Below are 16,092 nucleotides of genomic sequence, written 5' to 3' on the forward strand. Positions count from 1 at the left end.
GGGAGTAATATTGGTTTTGGTGTCACTGCTGCTACCAGTTGGTGCTCTTTATACATGATACTGCATAATAAGTTAACTTGTTAGTTTTAATTAAATTGAGGAGCCCTTCAGAGTACTGCTTAGTATCAGCTAATCATGAAACATCCTTTTTACTGAACCCTCTGCACAATTGTGCTGCCACACTTACGAGTTTATTTTTAAAATACTGTCTTAAGGCCTTTATCTTCTTAGGCTGATGGGACAGACAGCAGTTATCTAATCTATCAACTGAAATTATTATTGTTATAGAATAATAACAATAATAATAATAATAATAATAATAATAATAATAATAATACAGCAACAACAACCAAACTTTAAAAACTCTCACACTGGAAGGTAACAACTCAAACAGGGGTATTATCAGCATGTACAATACTGGGTGATTGGAAAGTGTCCATGATTATCTGTTTCATACACTAAATTTCATCTCAGCCTTTGGCATCAGTGTTGCCAAGGTCTCAGTGCCTGTGGCGCTAGGAAGAACTGTGAAACTTGGAAAAAAAAAAATCCAAAAAAAAAAGGGCATATTTAAAATAATTTGATTTATTATAAGTGAATTGTGGTGAGAAAATAGTAACCAGTTTCTGAAAATCTAAGTAATTAAACCTTTCTCATTTGCTCGTTCCTTAATAAGGTGCAAAAATCCTAATTTTGTGAAATTTGAGCCCACAGTACTGAATGGAAGGACTCCTGTGATGAGCACTGCAAGTCTGGGAGAGGTGCAGATTTAAATCCTTCAAATACATTTAATAAGCAGCTGGTTCTGGGAAGTTCATTAAATCCTGTTATGCTCAGCTCTCACTCCCAGCTCACACACATGAGTTCATAATCCAGTGACTGTAAAGTGCCCCTGAACCACAGTGGAAAAAAACCTGCTTTGCAAGTTATATCGAAGGTAAATATTATTCCTTCTGCTGATCCTTGAGGAAACCTGTAGGATCCAGCTGGCACAGCCCTTAACTGGCAGAAAGTGGAGAAGGACCGTTGCAGCCAGGCTTTCTTACACCTTCACTGGCTAAAAAAAGCTCAGGATATTCCTTCCAGATTCCAGCTGGGTGACAGCAGATGAGTGTTTAAATGCCTTAAACTATAAATTATCACACTATGTGCTGTTACAACCAGTATCAGTTGCAGGAAATGAAGCAACAAGATGTTGCTTCTTTCTTTCTTTCTTTCTTTTTTTTTTTTTTTTTTTTTTCTTGGTTCTTATTCACGAATTCCTGGTATAGATATATGGTAGGTCTTCGGGTATTGGCCATAAATAACATAGTTTTTGAGAAATTCAGATCCAGGATGTTCTGCCTTAGCTCTCTGGGCGTTCCTGCTGTGCATTTGGGGTTCCTCAAATCCCTGGCTCCTGGACTGGAACCTGCTCTGCTATCAGGAGGAATAACGAGCTGGGTGAGTTGAGCCAGAGCTCCAGGACTCCACGTTCTGGTGTGAATATATTCACATTTCATATTTACCTCGCTTTTGAATAGACATGAGAGAGGCAACACCACAGCTTAGTCCTTCTTTATTCTGAAGGAACACTTCTGCCTTTTTTATTTTTTTTAATGTTCCTGTAAAGTACTTTGTAAGATCCTCGTGTCCTTTCGTATGGGATCAATTTTAGCTTTAAAGGACCACTTTTCAAAGCTGTTATTCCTTAACACTCTTGGTTGCAGTAAGAAATCAAATGGAACTGTAGTTTTTAGTCTTAGCTTGTAGAGGTTCAAGAGGGCTGTTTGGAAATGGAAGAAGGTCCTGAACCCTATTGAGACTTTGAAGGAGGAAGTAACTTCCAAAGAGGGTAAGTAAAGGAATAAGTGGAGAGGAAGGCACGTGGCACTTGTCCTTTTAATCATCCTCTGAGACCTCTTTTCCTTCTTCTCAGGACCTGGGAAAAAAATCTTACACAGTGTCATAACCAGAATTACTCCCTGGCTCAAACCTAAAGAGAGGGTGTGAAGGGAGAGAAAAATTATTTTATTGCTGTGGAAGTATTAATACTGTGCAAGTATTAAATTCCCAGTGCCTTTGGTAAAATTTGTCAGCCCAGTTGGTTGTGAGAGAGTGGATACTGTGCTCATGTGCGTATGATTGCTGGTTCCATCCCTTCCTTCCTCTCCCATTAATAAAGTTCATCCCAGGCACCCAGGAATTGTTGGAAAAATGTGTTCAACGCTCTCCTTATCTCTAGAGCCCAAATTTTCAATACACACTGTGCAGTTGATAGTACACTAGGATATGATGTTTGAGATTTGTTTCCAATTGTAATTGCCCTAATCATGATTTCCTTTCGAGGCAGATACTCCACACAGCCCTGCACTGAACAAAATCATGTGGATTCAGCGTGTCCTGATGGATTTCATCACAGTGGCATTTTCCTTTTTATTCTCCACTACTGCCACTGCTTTATTTCTCTGAGTGGGAGGAAGTGCATGAGTCACAAACTTTCACTACCATGTAATCCAGGCCAAATTGAGCAGTCCTGTAAAGGAAACTGTTGGGTAGCTTTCAGGAGGGTGTATATGTGTTATTGCTTCTTCAGAAACAGAACTGCTGAGACTTCATGTTGCAAGATGTAAACAAGAATGTCTAACATTCACAACCTCCCAAAGGTATTTGGAAATAATAATAATAATAATAATGAAAAGGATGAAGGGGTTTTTTTTTCTGGTCTCTTATAAATTCACTGCAGGTTTGACACTTACAAGTGGAAGTTACATGTAATTTTCCTCGATAAACACATTTAAATTCTCTCCCAGCATTGTAACATCTACCAACATTTGGACTGAGAGCTGTGAAAGACGCCCTCAAGAGGAAAAAGGGGGCATATCTGAACCTCTTTAAAGTTCTCTTTCAAAATTGAGGGGGCTTAATTGGAAATTATGGTGTGCAACTATTTCACAACTAGGAAAAAAGCAACTGTTAAACCTCCAAGCATTTCCAGTTGTACAGAAAATTCACTTGGAGGCTACTCACTGAGAACACCGTGAGTAAGATGCGTGAGAGGCAGATATTTAAAACCTCATTAGCTAAAATTTTAAAAAAAATCACAGTATTTGAACAGCCATTCCAGTAGGAAAAGGATCCCTCTGGTGTAAATTTGAGTCAACAATCTTTAGGATTTGTACTGTATAAAATTAGGAAGTTGTTTAATGTTCCCTCAAGGAAAGGTAAAGAACACAGATGGGGACCAGAGATGTCTGGAAAAGCAGAGGATGGAAGCTTTTAATTTTACATAGAATTGTGTAACGTTTAGTAGAAAAGCTTCATTTCTAATAAAGCAGCTTCTAGATTTGTGGGGACAGAACCTCACAAACCCTGTGACTAAATTTCTAACTACATTTACCAACAAGTGCCTTCTCTTGCAGCTGATTGGAAAAAAAAAAATTAAACAACATGTTGAGCTACCTTCAAAAAATATGGTGTTGGGTAACCTCTGCTGCTCCTCATTTCCTCCCTTCTCCCCTTTGCCACTTCCCTGAAATAAGCCAATCTCTTGCTTTGGGGAGTAAATTAAAATGTGTACTGAAAGGTTTCCATTCTTCCTGGGAAATTTCTCGGTAGGACTTCAGATTAGTGTGTTCCAGAACCACCTGGAAAAATGGGGTTTGCAGACCTTTCAAACTTTCTGCCGTCTGATGATGAAACAAGGACTAAGCTGCAGAAAAGCAGCATGGAAGAAGAGTGGCCCTGAAAAGGGGATTAACTGTGGGTGAACATCAATTAGAATTTCACAGTGACTTTGGCAGCCACATGTTTAGGTGTCTGTAAAAGTTACGATATAGGGAAAGCAATCCCTAATCCTAGATCATCTCTGAAGGGTGTTGCTTTTATGAGTGAACCTGCCTTACAGATAAGTCTGAATGATTTCATGTGTACCCTTCCTTCATTTCTCTGTTCACAGATTTGTTCACCCCCTGAAGTGCTTACAAGTCTTTTGGATATTTTCTTCTTTCATACATCAATCTCTTTTTGCTCTTTCCCTCTTCTTTGTGTATTTCTTGGTCACTGACCTCTTGCCTCAGTCAGCGTTTCCCTCTCTTGCTTTCCCATTTGCCTTACCAGTGTGCTTTTCATCAAACACTAAAGTATTTCCACTCAGGCTTCTTACTCCCACTCCCAAATCTGAGCCCCTTCCCCAGCTCCGTTCCCTTCCCTGCACACGCTCCAGCCCCTCAGATTCCCCTCCCTTCTTTTACAGGGTCAGCTAAAGGCAGCACAGCTCTGCAAAAAAACCCATCTCAAAGAGATCCACTCCTTTTCTCGGGCCTGTGTGTGGGTGTTGATGTGTCTCTGCCTCCACTGCAGACCCAGGGAGTTCACTTTGCTCCGTCCCAGGGCTCTGAATCATCACTGATGGTTTTGATCCCTCAGCCTTCGACAACTGAATTAAAGTTTCCCCTTCTCCATCAAGCACTGCCGGTCCTCTCTTCAAGGCAAACCTCTGCATTATGGTCTCAGGTTTTCAGTTTTTATGTCTCACTCAATTACTCCTACAATATTTGGACATTTCCTTAATAGATGTTCTCCTCTCCTGTTTGAAAATAATAGCTTGACTCATCTGTTGTAGGGAATAAAATCTGTGTGGACGGAATTGCATTTGCTGCACAAGACATCCTCTTGTAATTGCAATATTTGTAACAGCATTAAATCCAATCTAAACAATTTTGTATCCCAGACCTATTTTGAGAAGAGGACTGAACCAAATACTCCTGTTTTCAATTCTGAAAGTCGATGACAGCTTGTCAGCTTGCAGCCAGAAAGGGAGAGACGCCTGCCAAAGCAGGGCTCGAGTTACTGATTTTTTTCCATGATGCACTTTTTCCAAATACTTTGCTAAAAAGGTGTTTCCATTACTGCTTCTGAATATAACAATATATATGGACCCTGCAAAGATGATGAGTCCCTTTTAAGAACCTAAAACTGAAGGTGGAGAAATAGGAACAAAGTTTCTTAAAATTTGACCTTGTTCTTTGGGGTCCTTCTTTTTTTTTGTTCATTACTGTGATTTCCACAATTTTTTTTTCACAGCTCAGAAATTACACTAATGGGAGTGAATTTGAGACTAAATATGCCCTTTAGGATCAAAATGAAAGCTTTGGTTTTCCTTAACATGGGAAAGGAAGACATTCCATGGAACTATTTTTGCTTTTAGAAACCCTTCTCATGGTTTGTTCACACTCCTTGTGTTTTTTTCCCTCACGCCCAGAAATCTTTTTGTTCTGGATTCTTGACCTTATCAGGGAAAATCACCAGTTAAGATGAAAAATGACATTTTTCCAGATGAATGTGAGGTATCAGGAGCATCAGCCTCAGGAAAAGTCTCCTCTTGGTGCCCCTGAGCTCTGGTATTTGAAGACCCTGTAAGGATCAGAGGGGCTCCAACACAACCACCTTCCTCTCTCCATGTGGCTCTCTGGAAGAAATACAGCCCACAGTAAATTTCTGACCTCGAAATGGCTTAGTGGTACATAAAACTTCCTGCTTCCTGAAGTAGAAGAAAATTAAAAGTGGTTGGAGTTTTTTATTTTTACTTTTTCCCAGTCTATCCAGTCCCTGCCATACAGAGTGTACAGGTCCCCAGTTCAACTGCTGCCTGGACTCTATATGAGGCTGTTGGTTTTGTTCTCACTGCTCTGAAACTACTTTCTATAAACAGGTTGTGATAAGTTGGTAACAAAAGCACCGAAATTTATTATATGTCTACCAGAGGAACATCAGGGAAAGGCAATAATAACCAGACAAAGTGCTTCAGAGCTTTAGTGGGACAATCAAAGCCTCACAAATTCCCCTAAAACATAGCAGGAAATATTTCAAAGGCTTCACTTTATAGAAAAAGCTGCAAAGATTTGTTTCAGAGGTTGTAAAACTGGCAGTGAGACAAGCCTTGCCCGTTTCCTTTTATCCCAAACATTTTTCACAAAGCCTTAAAAAAAAATATTATCTTTGTGTGTTCCTCTATATCCTTATTCGAGTTCTCATCTCGTCTGGTTTGTCTGTCCCCCTGACACTTTGCATCACTCACCACTAAAGAACGCAGCTACCAAAATTAATGAAGAAAATAACAGGAAAATCATAACCCAGAGCCCACTGATTTTGGGGGCCCTCCAGTTTTTCATGTGAAATAAAACTTCTCCTTTCTAGAGGTAGCAGAGAATTCTGCTGCTTCTGATTGATGGCACCTGTTAGTGTCACTCTACTTTTGAAAGCTTTCTGAAGAATAACAGAAGTGCAGCAAAGAAATGAGCTTTAAAAGGGTTCAAAAAGAGAAATTTCAATTTTTTTCACCCTGGGTGTAGCTTAGGATAAAGCGTGCTGGAAAGAATTCAGGAGAAGGCCACTGAAAACTAACATTACTGTTAAAATGAATGTTATTTACACAGGAACATGATCATTCTGAGCCTGATCCATATGACATCACACTGTGGTTTCCTGCTGAATCCCATTTGGCCACATCTCTTTGTCCAATTTGATGATATGTGGTATTTTATCAAATGATTTTAAGGCTAACAATTGATATTCAACTGCCAATGTTCTTAAATACAATAATAAGCTGAGGAGACCCTGGGTCAAGGTACAGGGAGGAATTTAAACTCCAAGTGTAAATCAAGTACATTGATTTTGGAATCTGTTCTTTCTTATAACACAAATATTTTATTATGCTTGATTTATTCAGGCAGCAGGAGTAATAAGTCTCTTTCTTCCCTTGCTGGTAGAACAGAGATTTTTTTGAGGGTATGATGAAAATATTGTTCTTTCAAGGATCAAACACAAGCAACTAAAAAAAAATATTTTATGAAATTACATTAATAGCACAAGGAAAAGCTGGGATAGATGGTCAACCCTGCTCAATATCAAAATTTCAGTCTTGAAAAATTATAATGAAGTGAAACAGCAGAAATGTTCAGGTGACAGAAAAGGAATTGTCATTCCTGGAAGCTTTTTTTAATAGTAGTTTGATTTCTCTACACCTTCATGGACATCAGTATCCACTCCCAGACTGACCTCACACTGCTCAGCCAGGTCATCCCTACCTGTGGACTTTCTCCCTCCTTCCAAGATCCCAGCAGACCACCTGATTCCTTAGATCTGTTTTGGAAGTAAATCACGGGCTGATCCTGAACATCACAGCCAGGAATCCTACGGCCCTCCCAGCCTGTCCTTTCACCAAGATACTCCATTTTCACTCCTTAAACAGTCAGTCGCACTGGGTCTTTTTTTTTTTTTTTTTTTTCATTCTTCTCAAACTACATGAGGTGATAAATCTGTGATGCAATGAACAACATGGTGTGATATAATAGCATATAAGACAATACTGTAATACTGTATGATGTGATAATTGGGATTGTTCAGCCTGGAGAAGAGAAGCTTTGGGGTGACCTGATTCCAGCCTTCCAGTACCTGAAGGGGGAACTTTCAGAAAGATGGAGAGAGACTGTTCACAAGAGCCTGGAGGGACAGGACAAGGGGGAATGGCCCCAAACTGACTTAGAGCAGGTTTAGATTGGATATTAGGAAGAAATTCTTCCCTGTGAGGGTGGGGAGGGCCTGGTACAGGTTGCCCAGAGAAGCTGTGATGTCCCTACCCTGGAAGTGTCCAAGACCAGTTGGAGGAAACTGGGATTAGTAGAAGGTGTCCCTGCCCATGGCAGGGGTTTGGAACAAGATGATCTTTAAGGTCCCTTCCAACCCAACCATTCTACAATTTTATTATAAAAAGTAATCATATTTCTCTGGGTAAATCTTGCAGACAGTAATTAGCAGCCTGTCCCTACGTGCAGTAACAGGCAGTTATGGCATCCCCAGCTCCAAGGGGTTCCCAGGCTGATAAAACCTGTTCTGGATAATGAATCTGCAAGAAATCTTGTGGATGAAAAGCAAAGGCTGATTTTCAAAGAAGACCATTTGAGCCGGATCCTCACAGGTGCTACAGACTATGTAAATATGTGACAGATTCCTAAAGATGACACTATTCCCAGGGATACAGAAGAGGGATACTGGAGTATAACAACAGCATCTACCTTCAGATATTTGTTCCTGTCTCCTACTGAATCACCTACATCTCCCATTCCCAATTCCTATTCAAAAATAAAAATTCTTGCTGCCTGTAATTTTCCAGGAAAAGTGGTCACTTATCATCGATATTTATTTTTAGCAAGGATGTGAAATAACAAGTGTCTGGAGATTTGGAAAATGGCATCTGCTACTGATGGGGGTGGACTGGGAAAGCCTTGGGCTGCCTGACAGTCTCCTTTTAGTTACTGAGAAAGGCAGACATCAAGAATCTCACATACACTCTTGGGATGCTTTGAAGGAGTCACTTCTCCTTTTCTCCCTAACAACTCTGCTTTTGTTCTTTCATGACTTTGGGGGTTTCTCAGGAGTTTTCTTGCTTTTACCCTTCAGACTCTCTCCCCCATCCCACTGTGGGGGGAGTGGGTGAGCATTTTTCTGGGGTTTAGTTGCTGCCTGGGGTTAAACAATGACAGAAACAGAAAATGTTCTTGAAGTGCATATTTTTAACCTTTTCTATCACCAATTTAATTCCTCTGAATGAGGACATGAAGAAAGACCACGAAGGTCAAAGTCTGAGCTTGAAGACCCCTCTGAGAAACAGCTCTGCCACCTCTCAGTCCCTCCCAGCCAGAAAACACCAGGAAAAAGATGATTTCTTCCAGTTTTGTTGACTCTACCTCATCTCCTTCCCTCTGCAGGCTCCTCTTCCCTCCCTTGTGCTTTTGTACTTCTGCACATTAGAATATTAGGTCAAACGCCCTCACTAAAAATTGTGCTGTACAACATTTCTCATTTTCATCTTTTTTTTTTTCTGCTTGATTTTCTCCTCATCTGCTGGAGACATCAATGGGAATTTTCCCCTCAGAGGTTTGCCCTTTGATCATGCCAGAGTTTCCTATAAACATTATATCAAAACAGGGCTTCCCTAGTTCTTTATAAATGTTTACCATGTGCTCAAATATGCCATGAAAACAAGGATCAGCTCTTAATCTTGGAATTATTGGCAATTTTTATTACTTCCTCACACTGTGAATAATGTGTAACAGAGCCTGAGATGTCTGTGGTCTTGTCAGGGAGTGAAGTGTCACACAGTGGGTAAATCCTGATCTTTTATTGTTACATAAATTGCACAATTTAATGTTTATCCCAATAGTGATGCTTTCGATTATTGTGTGGAAGCAGAGAGAGGGATTATTTTGCTGTTTGCCGTGGAAACCACCTGAAATTCAATCTGTAGGGTAATCTAATTATAGTGTGAATGATAATCAGACTAGATGACAGCACTGTCTTCTACAAACTTCAACCTGAATGTACCTTATGTTGTCTATTATTAGCAAGCTACAGGGACAGGGACAGTGTCCTCTGTTTGCACAAGAGGTTATTGAGATTTATATATAAAAATATACATAAATATATATATATACATATATATACATAAAAATTATGTAGATGAAAATTAAATATATATCTAATTTAGTGTAAAATAATGGTTCACAGAACTGTAAACACAGTTCTGCAAAATTTAATATGGACCTGAATTTTCCTTTTCCACTAAGAAATAGTTGTGTTTAATGGAAAGCTCTGCTGTCTCTGGTGTAAGATCCTGATTTGAAACCCCTGCAGGGCACGGAGTGTGTAATAAGGAGCCTTCACTCACTTTGCTCTCCACCAAGGACCAAAAGACACCTCAAAGTCGTGTTGTCACAGCGTGTCTTCACGATGCAGGAAGTGTCACCAGGCTTTTCCAGACCTCACCTCAGCCTGGCAATCTATCACACGCACTTTTGGCATTGACAAATCAACTGCACAGCTCAATTCCAGAGCCTGCAGCCTGCTGGATGCTTCTCTCTGCACCACAGCCTTTCCCACCGAATTCCCACGGAGAGGTGTCAGCAGGCTTAGAGTGGAGGGGGCGGCAGGAAGAGCTCGGAGATTAAAGTTTAGATTAAATTTCACAGTAATAAAGCCTGTATTAAAACACTCTGCACTGATGAGTGCAGTTGTTTTCTGAGTTTTAACATGCTCACCACCTATGGTAAAAGAAATACTACAAGCTCCAAACATATAAAGGGGAGAGGAGTTGTTAATATTCCTACAAACCAAGATAATCAATCAATCGATCAATCAATCACACCTTGGATAAAGCCACAGCGAAGGCAACACTTGGATGAGTAAACAGGGAATATCAGGTTGAACTAGAAGGGATATATGACACCTTTGATTACAACACCTTGGGGACAACAATGTTTAATTCCAACTAGGAAAATTCCAACAAGGTGTTGATGAATCAGAGGTTTAAAGGTGGATAGTTATTATTTAAGAACTTGAAAAAAACTCTATTATAGTGAAAACTTTAGGAGTGCAACCTGGTTTATTTGACCAAAAAAAACACAATAAAAAAGGATTAAAGGTTATAAGGGATTATTTGAATAGACCCTTAATAAAGATATTTAAATGGAAAAAATCATAAAATAAAACTTAAAAATTGTCAAAAAAACATAGTGCTTGGAAAAAAGTAGAAGTAGAATAGGCAAATTCAGACTAGGGACAAAACTTATTTTTATGACTCTAAGCCTTCTAAATGTAATTAAACTTTAGAACAACCTACCAGTGTTTGTTCTGGGTTTTTAGTCACTGGAAATGTGTAAGTCCTACCTGTGTTTTGAGTTATGTACAAGGTACGGACTAAATGAGCACAGTGGTCTCCCCTGGTTTCTAATCTAATAAGAAAATTAATTAAATCCTATTACAATGCTGATTTTAGCCTTTACAAATCTATATATAAATCAAGGGAATGGTTCACCTTAGAAACAGAATTAATGCAAGACTTTGAAAGTTAAGTTAAACAAGCATTTTGTAGAGTGAATTAAGTGTTTGGCTGTGAGTTCTCAAGGGCACGTAGTTTTATATACATCATTTTCTCAGGAGAGAGCACAGACCAAGCTTCTGGAACACAAGATCCCTCCCCATCCCATCAGGTTTACAGCCTTGAGACGAATCACACATGACTGCAGCAGTGGCTGGTTTTCTTACTGCTCTGAAATGTTTCCATTTCCCACTGAGTGTTGCACTGAGAGCCCACAGCTCTGCTGAGCAGAGCAGGGGCTGCCTCACTTCTCCTGGACACCAGCAGAAGGCACCTAATGAGGGGTTGTATTTAAATCCATTTCAAACATCCACATGAAATATTCTTATTTGCTTCTTGTCCAGGCTTGGACACATTTTGCTTACAGAGGAGTCGAATGGAAATGGGGAGTGATTTGTCACCAGGATTGGTGAAGTCCAAGCTCATCCTCACAGCACACGTGGGAAGAGGGGCTTTCTGGGAAGCACGTCCTGAAATCTCTTCATCATGTGTCCATAACACACCTCTATATTATAAACCTGCGTATTCTGAGCAAATTACATCTTCAAGGAAATTGTGTTTTTTGCTCCTATTTCTGCTCCTACTTGTCTGTTTCCCCGAGTCTGAAATGTTTTGTTTCTAGTGCTTGAAACCATTACCTTCCTTTGTAACCACTGCTGCTATGGCAAAAAAAAAAAAAAAAAAAAAAAAAAAAAAAAAAAAAATGTTTTGTGCTTGCTTTTAGGGGTGGATAAACGTTGTTTTCTTAGGCTTATCCAACACAGTGAGCAGCACATCAACAGTTTATTTTATTAAGACAGTGTTTTTAGCAGAACTAAAAAAGAATTTCTGAATAACTGAACAATAAATCTGTTCTCATCATTCCAGGCAGCACCAAAATCATCAAGCTTTTTCCACTGGTGAAACAGCAAGCAAAAATCAAAGCAACCTCCCCAGCAAACTTACCCAGTTTTGGCAAACGTTGCCCAGTGTCTCATCATGGACCGGCTCAAGATTTCCTCGGCTTTGGTGTAATTCACCTTTCTCTCCAGGGGCAGCCCAAACACAAACTCAATCTCATAGCCATGCATCACTCCCATCCACTCTGGCCAGGGCAGCTTGGAGGATCGATGCTCAAAGAAGTAAAAGAACACGTTGTTTCCCAGCTGGGCGAATTTTGTGGTGAATTCCAGGACAGGACAGATGATGTTGTAGTCCCCGACGGCATCATCAGCAGCGTCACAGTAGTGCTCCGGCCTGTGCTGGTTTTCCCAATCCGTGTACTGAAAGATGATGGATTCTATTGCGAGTTTGCTCACTCCTGGGAAGGCCAGAGTTAAGGCTGTTTCAAACTGGGTTTTATTGACCAAGCCATCACTGTCCTTGCTGAAGCCAGGGACTCCATACGCCAGAAATCCTGAGCCTTCGTCTTTATTAACGCCGACTAAGATCTGCGTTTGTTTGAAAAGGCCTTTCTCGATCAATTTTTCTGGCATGTCTAAGAGAAAATCGCCATCCACAGTTGGGCAAAAATGCACTTGCAACAAGGAGACGCCCGGAGCAGCAAAAATTTCGTTCTCCAGTATTTCCTTCGGGTCCTTGTCTTGGAGGCAGAGAATCAGCTCTGTCTCATTGCTGGTGGGACACTGGAGCTGTTTAGCTAAAGCCACTGTTCTGTTTCTGGCTTCAGATGCTGTGACTGCAGCCCAAGGGGCATTGGCAGATCCACTCTGCATGATGGCCCTGGTGAACAAAGGATGGCTTTTGGGGGAAAGGATGTGGTAGTTGACAGAGGCCGAGCCAGCGCTCTCCCCAAATATCGTCACGCTTTTCGGGTTGCCTCCAAAGGCTGCTATGTTCTCCTGCACCCACTGAAGGGCCAACCTTTGGTCAAACAAACCCGCATTTCCAGGAGCTTCCTGGTTTCCTGGCAAAGCCAAAAACCCAAATGCAGCGACCCTGTAGTTCATGGAAACCACGACAACTCGTTCTACCCTGGCCAGAAATTTGCCATCGTAGACCAGCAGGGAGGTGGACCCAGACTCGAAGCCACCGCCGTAAATCCACACCATGACGCTTGCATTCTTGGGCCTGGGAGAAGGAACCCACACATTAAGGTACAAGCAGTCTTCACTCAGGTTGGTTTTTGGATTCCACATCTCTGATCCGGCGAATCCCGGGTAAGTTGTGTCTATGTGCTGGTAACAAGAGCTGGCGTGTTTTGTGGCATCCCAAACGTCCGACCACTTCTCCCGAGGTTCTGGCCTTTGAAACCTCAGTCTGCCAAGGGGTGGCTGTCCATAAGGTATTCCAAGGAAGGCTGTCACAGTTCCCCCCAGGACCTGCAGGTTTGTCCCCCTGACTCTGCCTTTCTTGGTTGTAACAATGTTGTCTTCAGGCATCACCTTCCTGATGAACATGCACAGGAGAAGAAGCCACATCAGAAACCTGGTAAGGAGACTTGGCCCATTTGTCCAAATCATGATGCCTGAAACACAGGAGAAAGAAATTCAGAATTAGTGTTGCAATATATTACTACCAGAGCCAAAATGATTTGTTAAATAAGGGTGCAGGTCATCCCAGGGGCTTTGAAAAGAACATGGTGCTGTTGCACAAAGCTCAGCAGTATTTAATCATAAATTCTCATTTGCCAGTTGTGTTGCAAAGACTGTGTTTAGTATTTTGTGTTTGGTCATTCCTGCAGAAAAATTCTGCTGCTGAAAAGCACAGAACTGAACAAGCCAGATCAGGGAAGGTAAAGTAACATAAGCAGGCTCTGATTACTCCAGTTAGCAGGTGACTTAAACACTAAAGACTTAAATGAGACATGTCTTTCAAGATCTTGTTTCTCTAGAGGAGTTAAAGCAAGTTCACAACCATCAGAGTACTACATAGTAGTAGTCAAACTTCTGCTGCTTAGAATGAACGTTAAAATGCTAAAACACCAAGGACCTTTGAATATATGTAGATGGTACCTAAAAATGTACATATTGTCCACTCATTGCTTCCTGAGAACCCTTCCAAGTGATAATTAGTATTACCTAAAAGCTAAGGGAATAATAGCTGATTCTATATCATATATAAATACTATTATTCTGATTTACCCCAACCTTCTCAAATGCTATAAAACCCCAGTACTGTCCTCTTGAAAGTGAAAATTCAGACAAAGGCTATTTGCATAAATCCATTTTTGTGCTTTACATATTTGAAAATGCTCAACAAAGCTCCCTTCTATTTTTTCCTTGTTACCCTGTTGTACATCATGTACTCTGTCCTGCCCCTTTAAACAGGCCACTCTTTGTTAATGAGGAGAATTTGTGTCCTTAAAAGGAATGAGGCCAATTTGTATGGAAAATACAGCTGTGGCCTAATTTGAGCTCCTCATGATTGTTTGCCTGTTCTTGGAAAGAAAATGTAGAGGGGGGGGGGGAAAGGAATATTTTGTGCAAAGAGGTTCTTAACTTTGAGACAGCACCAAAGAAGCAGGGAGGAATCTTCAAGGATATTTTTATCGTTCATCAAAACAGATAGCAAATAGATAAATTTTAGAAAGCATGAACATTTATTGCCATTTTATCTTGTTACTGTGTTAAAGAAAATAGATAAGGTGGTGAATGGGGGTAATCAGAGTTGGTGTCACACTCCACCTTCAGCTGGACTAGCAGAAACCTGCAAGTGCCCCACTGTTTGCTAGATTTTACAGATGTGAGTTGTCAGCTCATGTGGTCCAGCAATTCCTGAGGGGTTTGGGTGAGCAGGACTCGCTCTGGCATGGACAGGAGGCTCACTCCCATCAGTTAGTGGCATTTAGCTCCTCTCCCTTTGTGGCCTTAGGGAATCATAGAATATTCTGAGTTGAAAGAGACCCACAAGGATCATCCAGCCCAACCCCTGGCCCTGCACAGACACCCCAAAAATCCCACCCTGTCCCTGAGAGCATTGTCCAAACACCCCTGGAGCTCTGGCAGCCTTGGGGCCGTGACCGAACCCTGGGGAGCCTGTTCAGTGCCCACCACCTTTCAAAGGGAAGAACCTTTTCCTGAGATCCAGCTCAAACCCCCACAAAGACCCAAACAAGAGCCTGTCTTCACAGTTCCCTTACTTTGCTAAAACTCTCAAGCCTAAATGCCGCTGTCTTTGAGAGAATTTGGCATAATTGAACCAGTTTGCTGAATATTTCCAGCCTGATAAACTGAGACAGACTCCACTCTCACTTGGGATTATTTTTTTAACACGGCGTGTTTAATTTTGAAACTTTCTCAGGAAGATTTAAGAGATACCATGGAAGGAGAGGAGAGGAAAATAACTTGGTTTGCTCTGGAAATCTGATCTTAAAACTTCACTGGTTTTGAGCACCCTAGGGCTCATCTCTGTAAAACCAGATCCAAACTCTTCCCTCAGGATCCTAAAAACCTGCCAGAGCGGAGAGAAGGATGATGATGGAGAAGGGATGGAGACAGGATGGAGAAGGGATGAAGAAGGGATAGAGGCATCCAAGGTAGCTGGGGTGACTAGGAAGAATGTTAATATTAGGGATCTAGTTGGGTATTTGAGCACCCAATACCACTGTGAGATGGGAGAAGTTACTTCTGTACATCTGTTGCTTCACTGACACTTCACTGACCATGTGAAGAAAGATTAAGGCAAAACCACAGCAACAAGCTGGAAATAATAAGATATTTCAAATATTGTCATTATGAAGGGAAAATAACACTGAGAAAAGCAAGAGACTTTAAAGTTTCTAAAGCTTTTACTATCTAAGTAGTAATTAAAATTAATTCCCCCGTGCACTTTCCTGTTCGTTAAAAAGGAATGTGATGGGAGGAAAACACTGTAGCATTTCAAGAAAAAGAAACTGATGAAGTTTTAAACAAGAATATTAGAAAGACAAAAAAAAATTAGCAAAAAATTCAGCTGGGTACCTTTTAACTTAGTTCTGCAAATTTCAAAGGAAAAGTTAGAAACAGATCAAGCTTGAAAAACACAGAAGTTTTGTGCTACTGAAGGAGAGGACTTGTCTCAAGCTACTCTGCCAATATTAACAGAAGCAGCAAGAGACAGAGGATTATTATTACACCTCGACTGCATGGCAAATATTACATTTAATAAGGTTTTTAATGCTGCTTTAAACCAAACTCGGCAATGTAAAGCACACTGAGCAAAACAAACACGACTCGATTATTACTACGAGAGTAAAA

At 40.8% G+C, this 16,092-nt stretch overlaps 1 protein-coding gene across 2 annotated transcripts in view; it reads right to left on the reverse strand.

Moving 5' to 3' along the window:
• Positions 1 to 16,092, reverse strand: part of BCHE (butyrylcholinesterase) — a 49,372-nt gene that overhangs the window by 13,333 nt on the left and 19,947 nt on the right. For both annotated transcript variants that reach the window (XM_027896135.1, XM_027896136.1), the window contains exon 2: positions 11,861 to 13,382. In XM_027896135.1, the coding sequence (XP_027751936.1) occupies positions 11,861 to 13,377 (1,517 nt within the window). In that variant the 5' untranslated portion in view covers positions 13,378 to 13,382. The remainder of the gene's footprint in view (positions 1 to 11,860; positions 13,383 to 16,092) is intronic.

Source organism: Empidonax traillii, unplaced genomic scaffold (assembly GCF_003031625.1).
Source record: "Empidonax traillii isolate 1590-97213 ecotype Southwest subspecies unplaced genomic scaffold, ASM303162v1 scaffold482:size1200881, whole genome shotgun sequence".
NCBI classification, from domain to species: domain Eukaryota; kingdom Metazoa; phylum Chordata; class Aves; order Passeriformes; family Tyrannidae; genus Empidonax; species Empidonax traillii.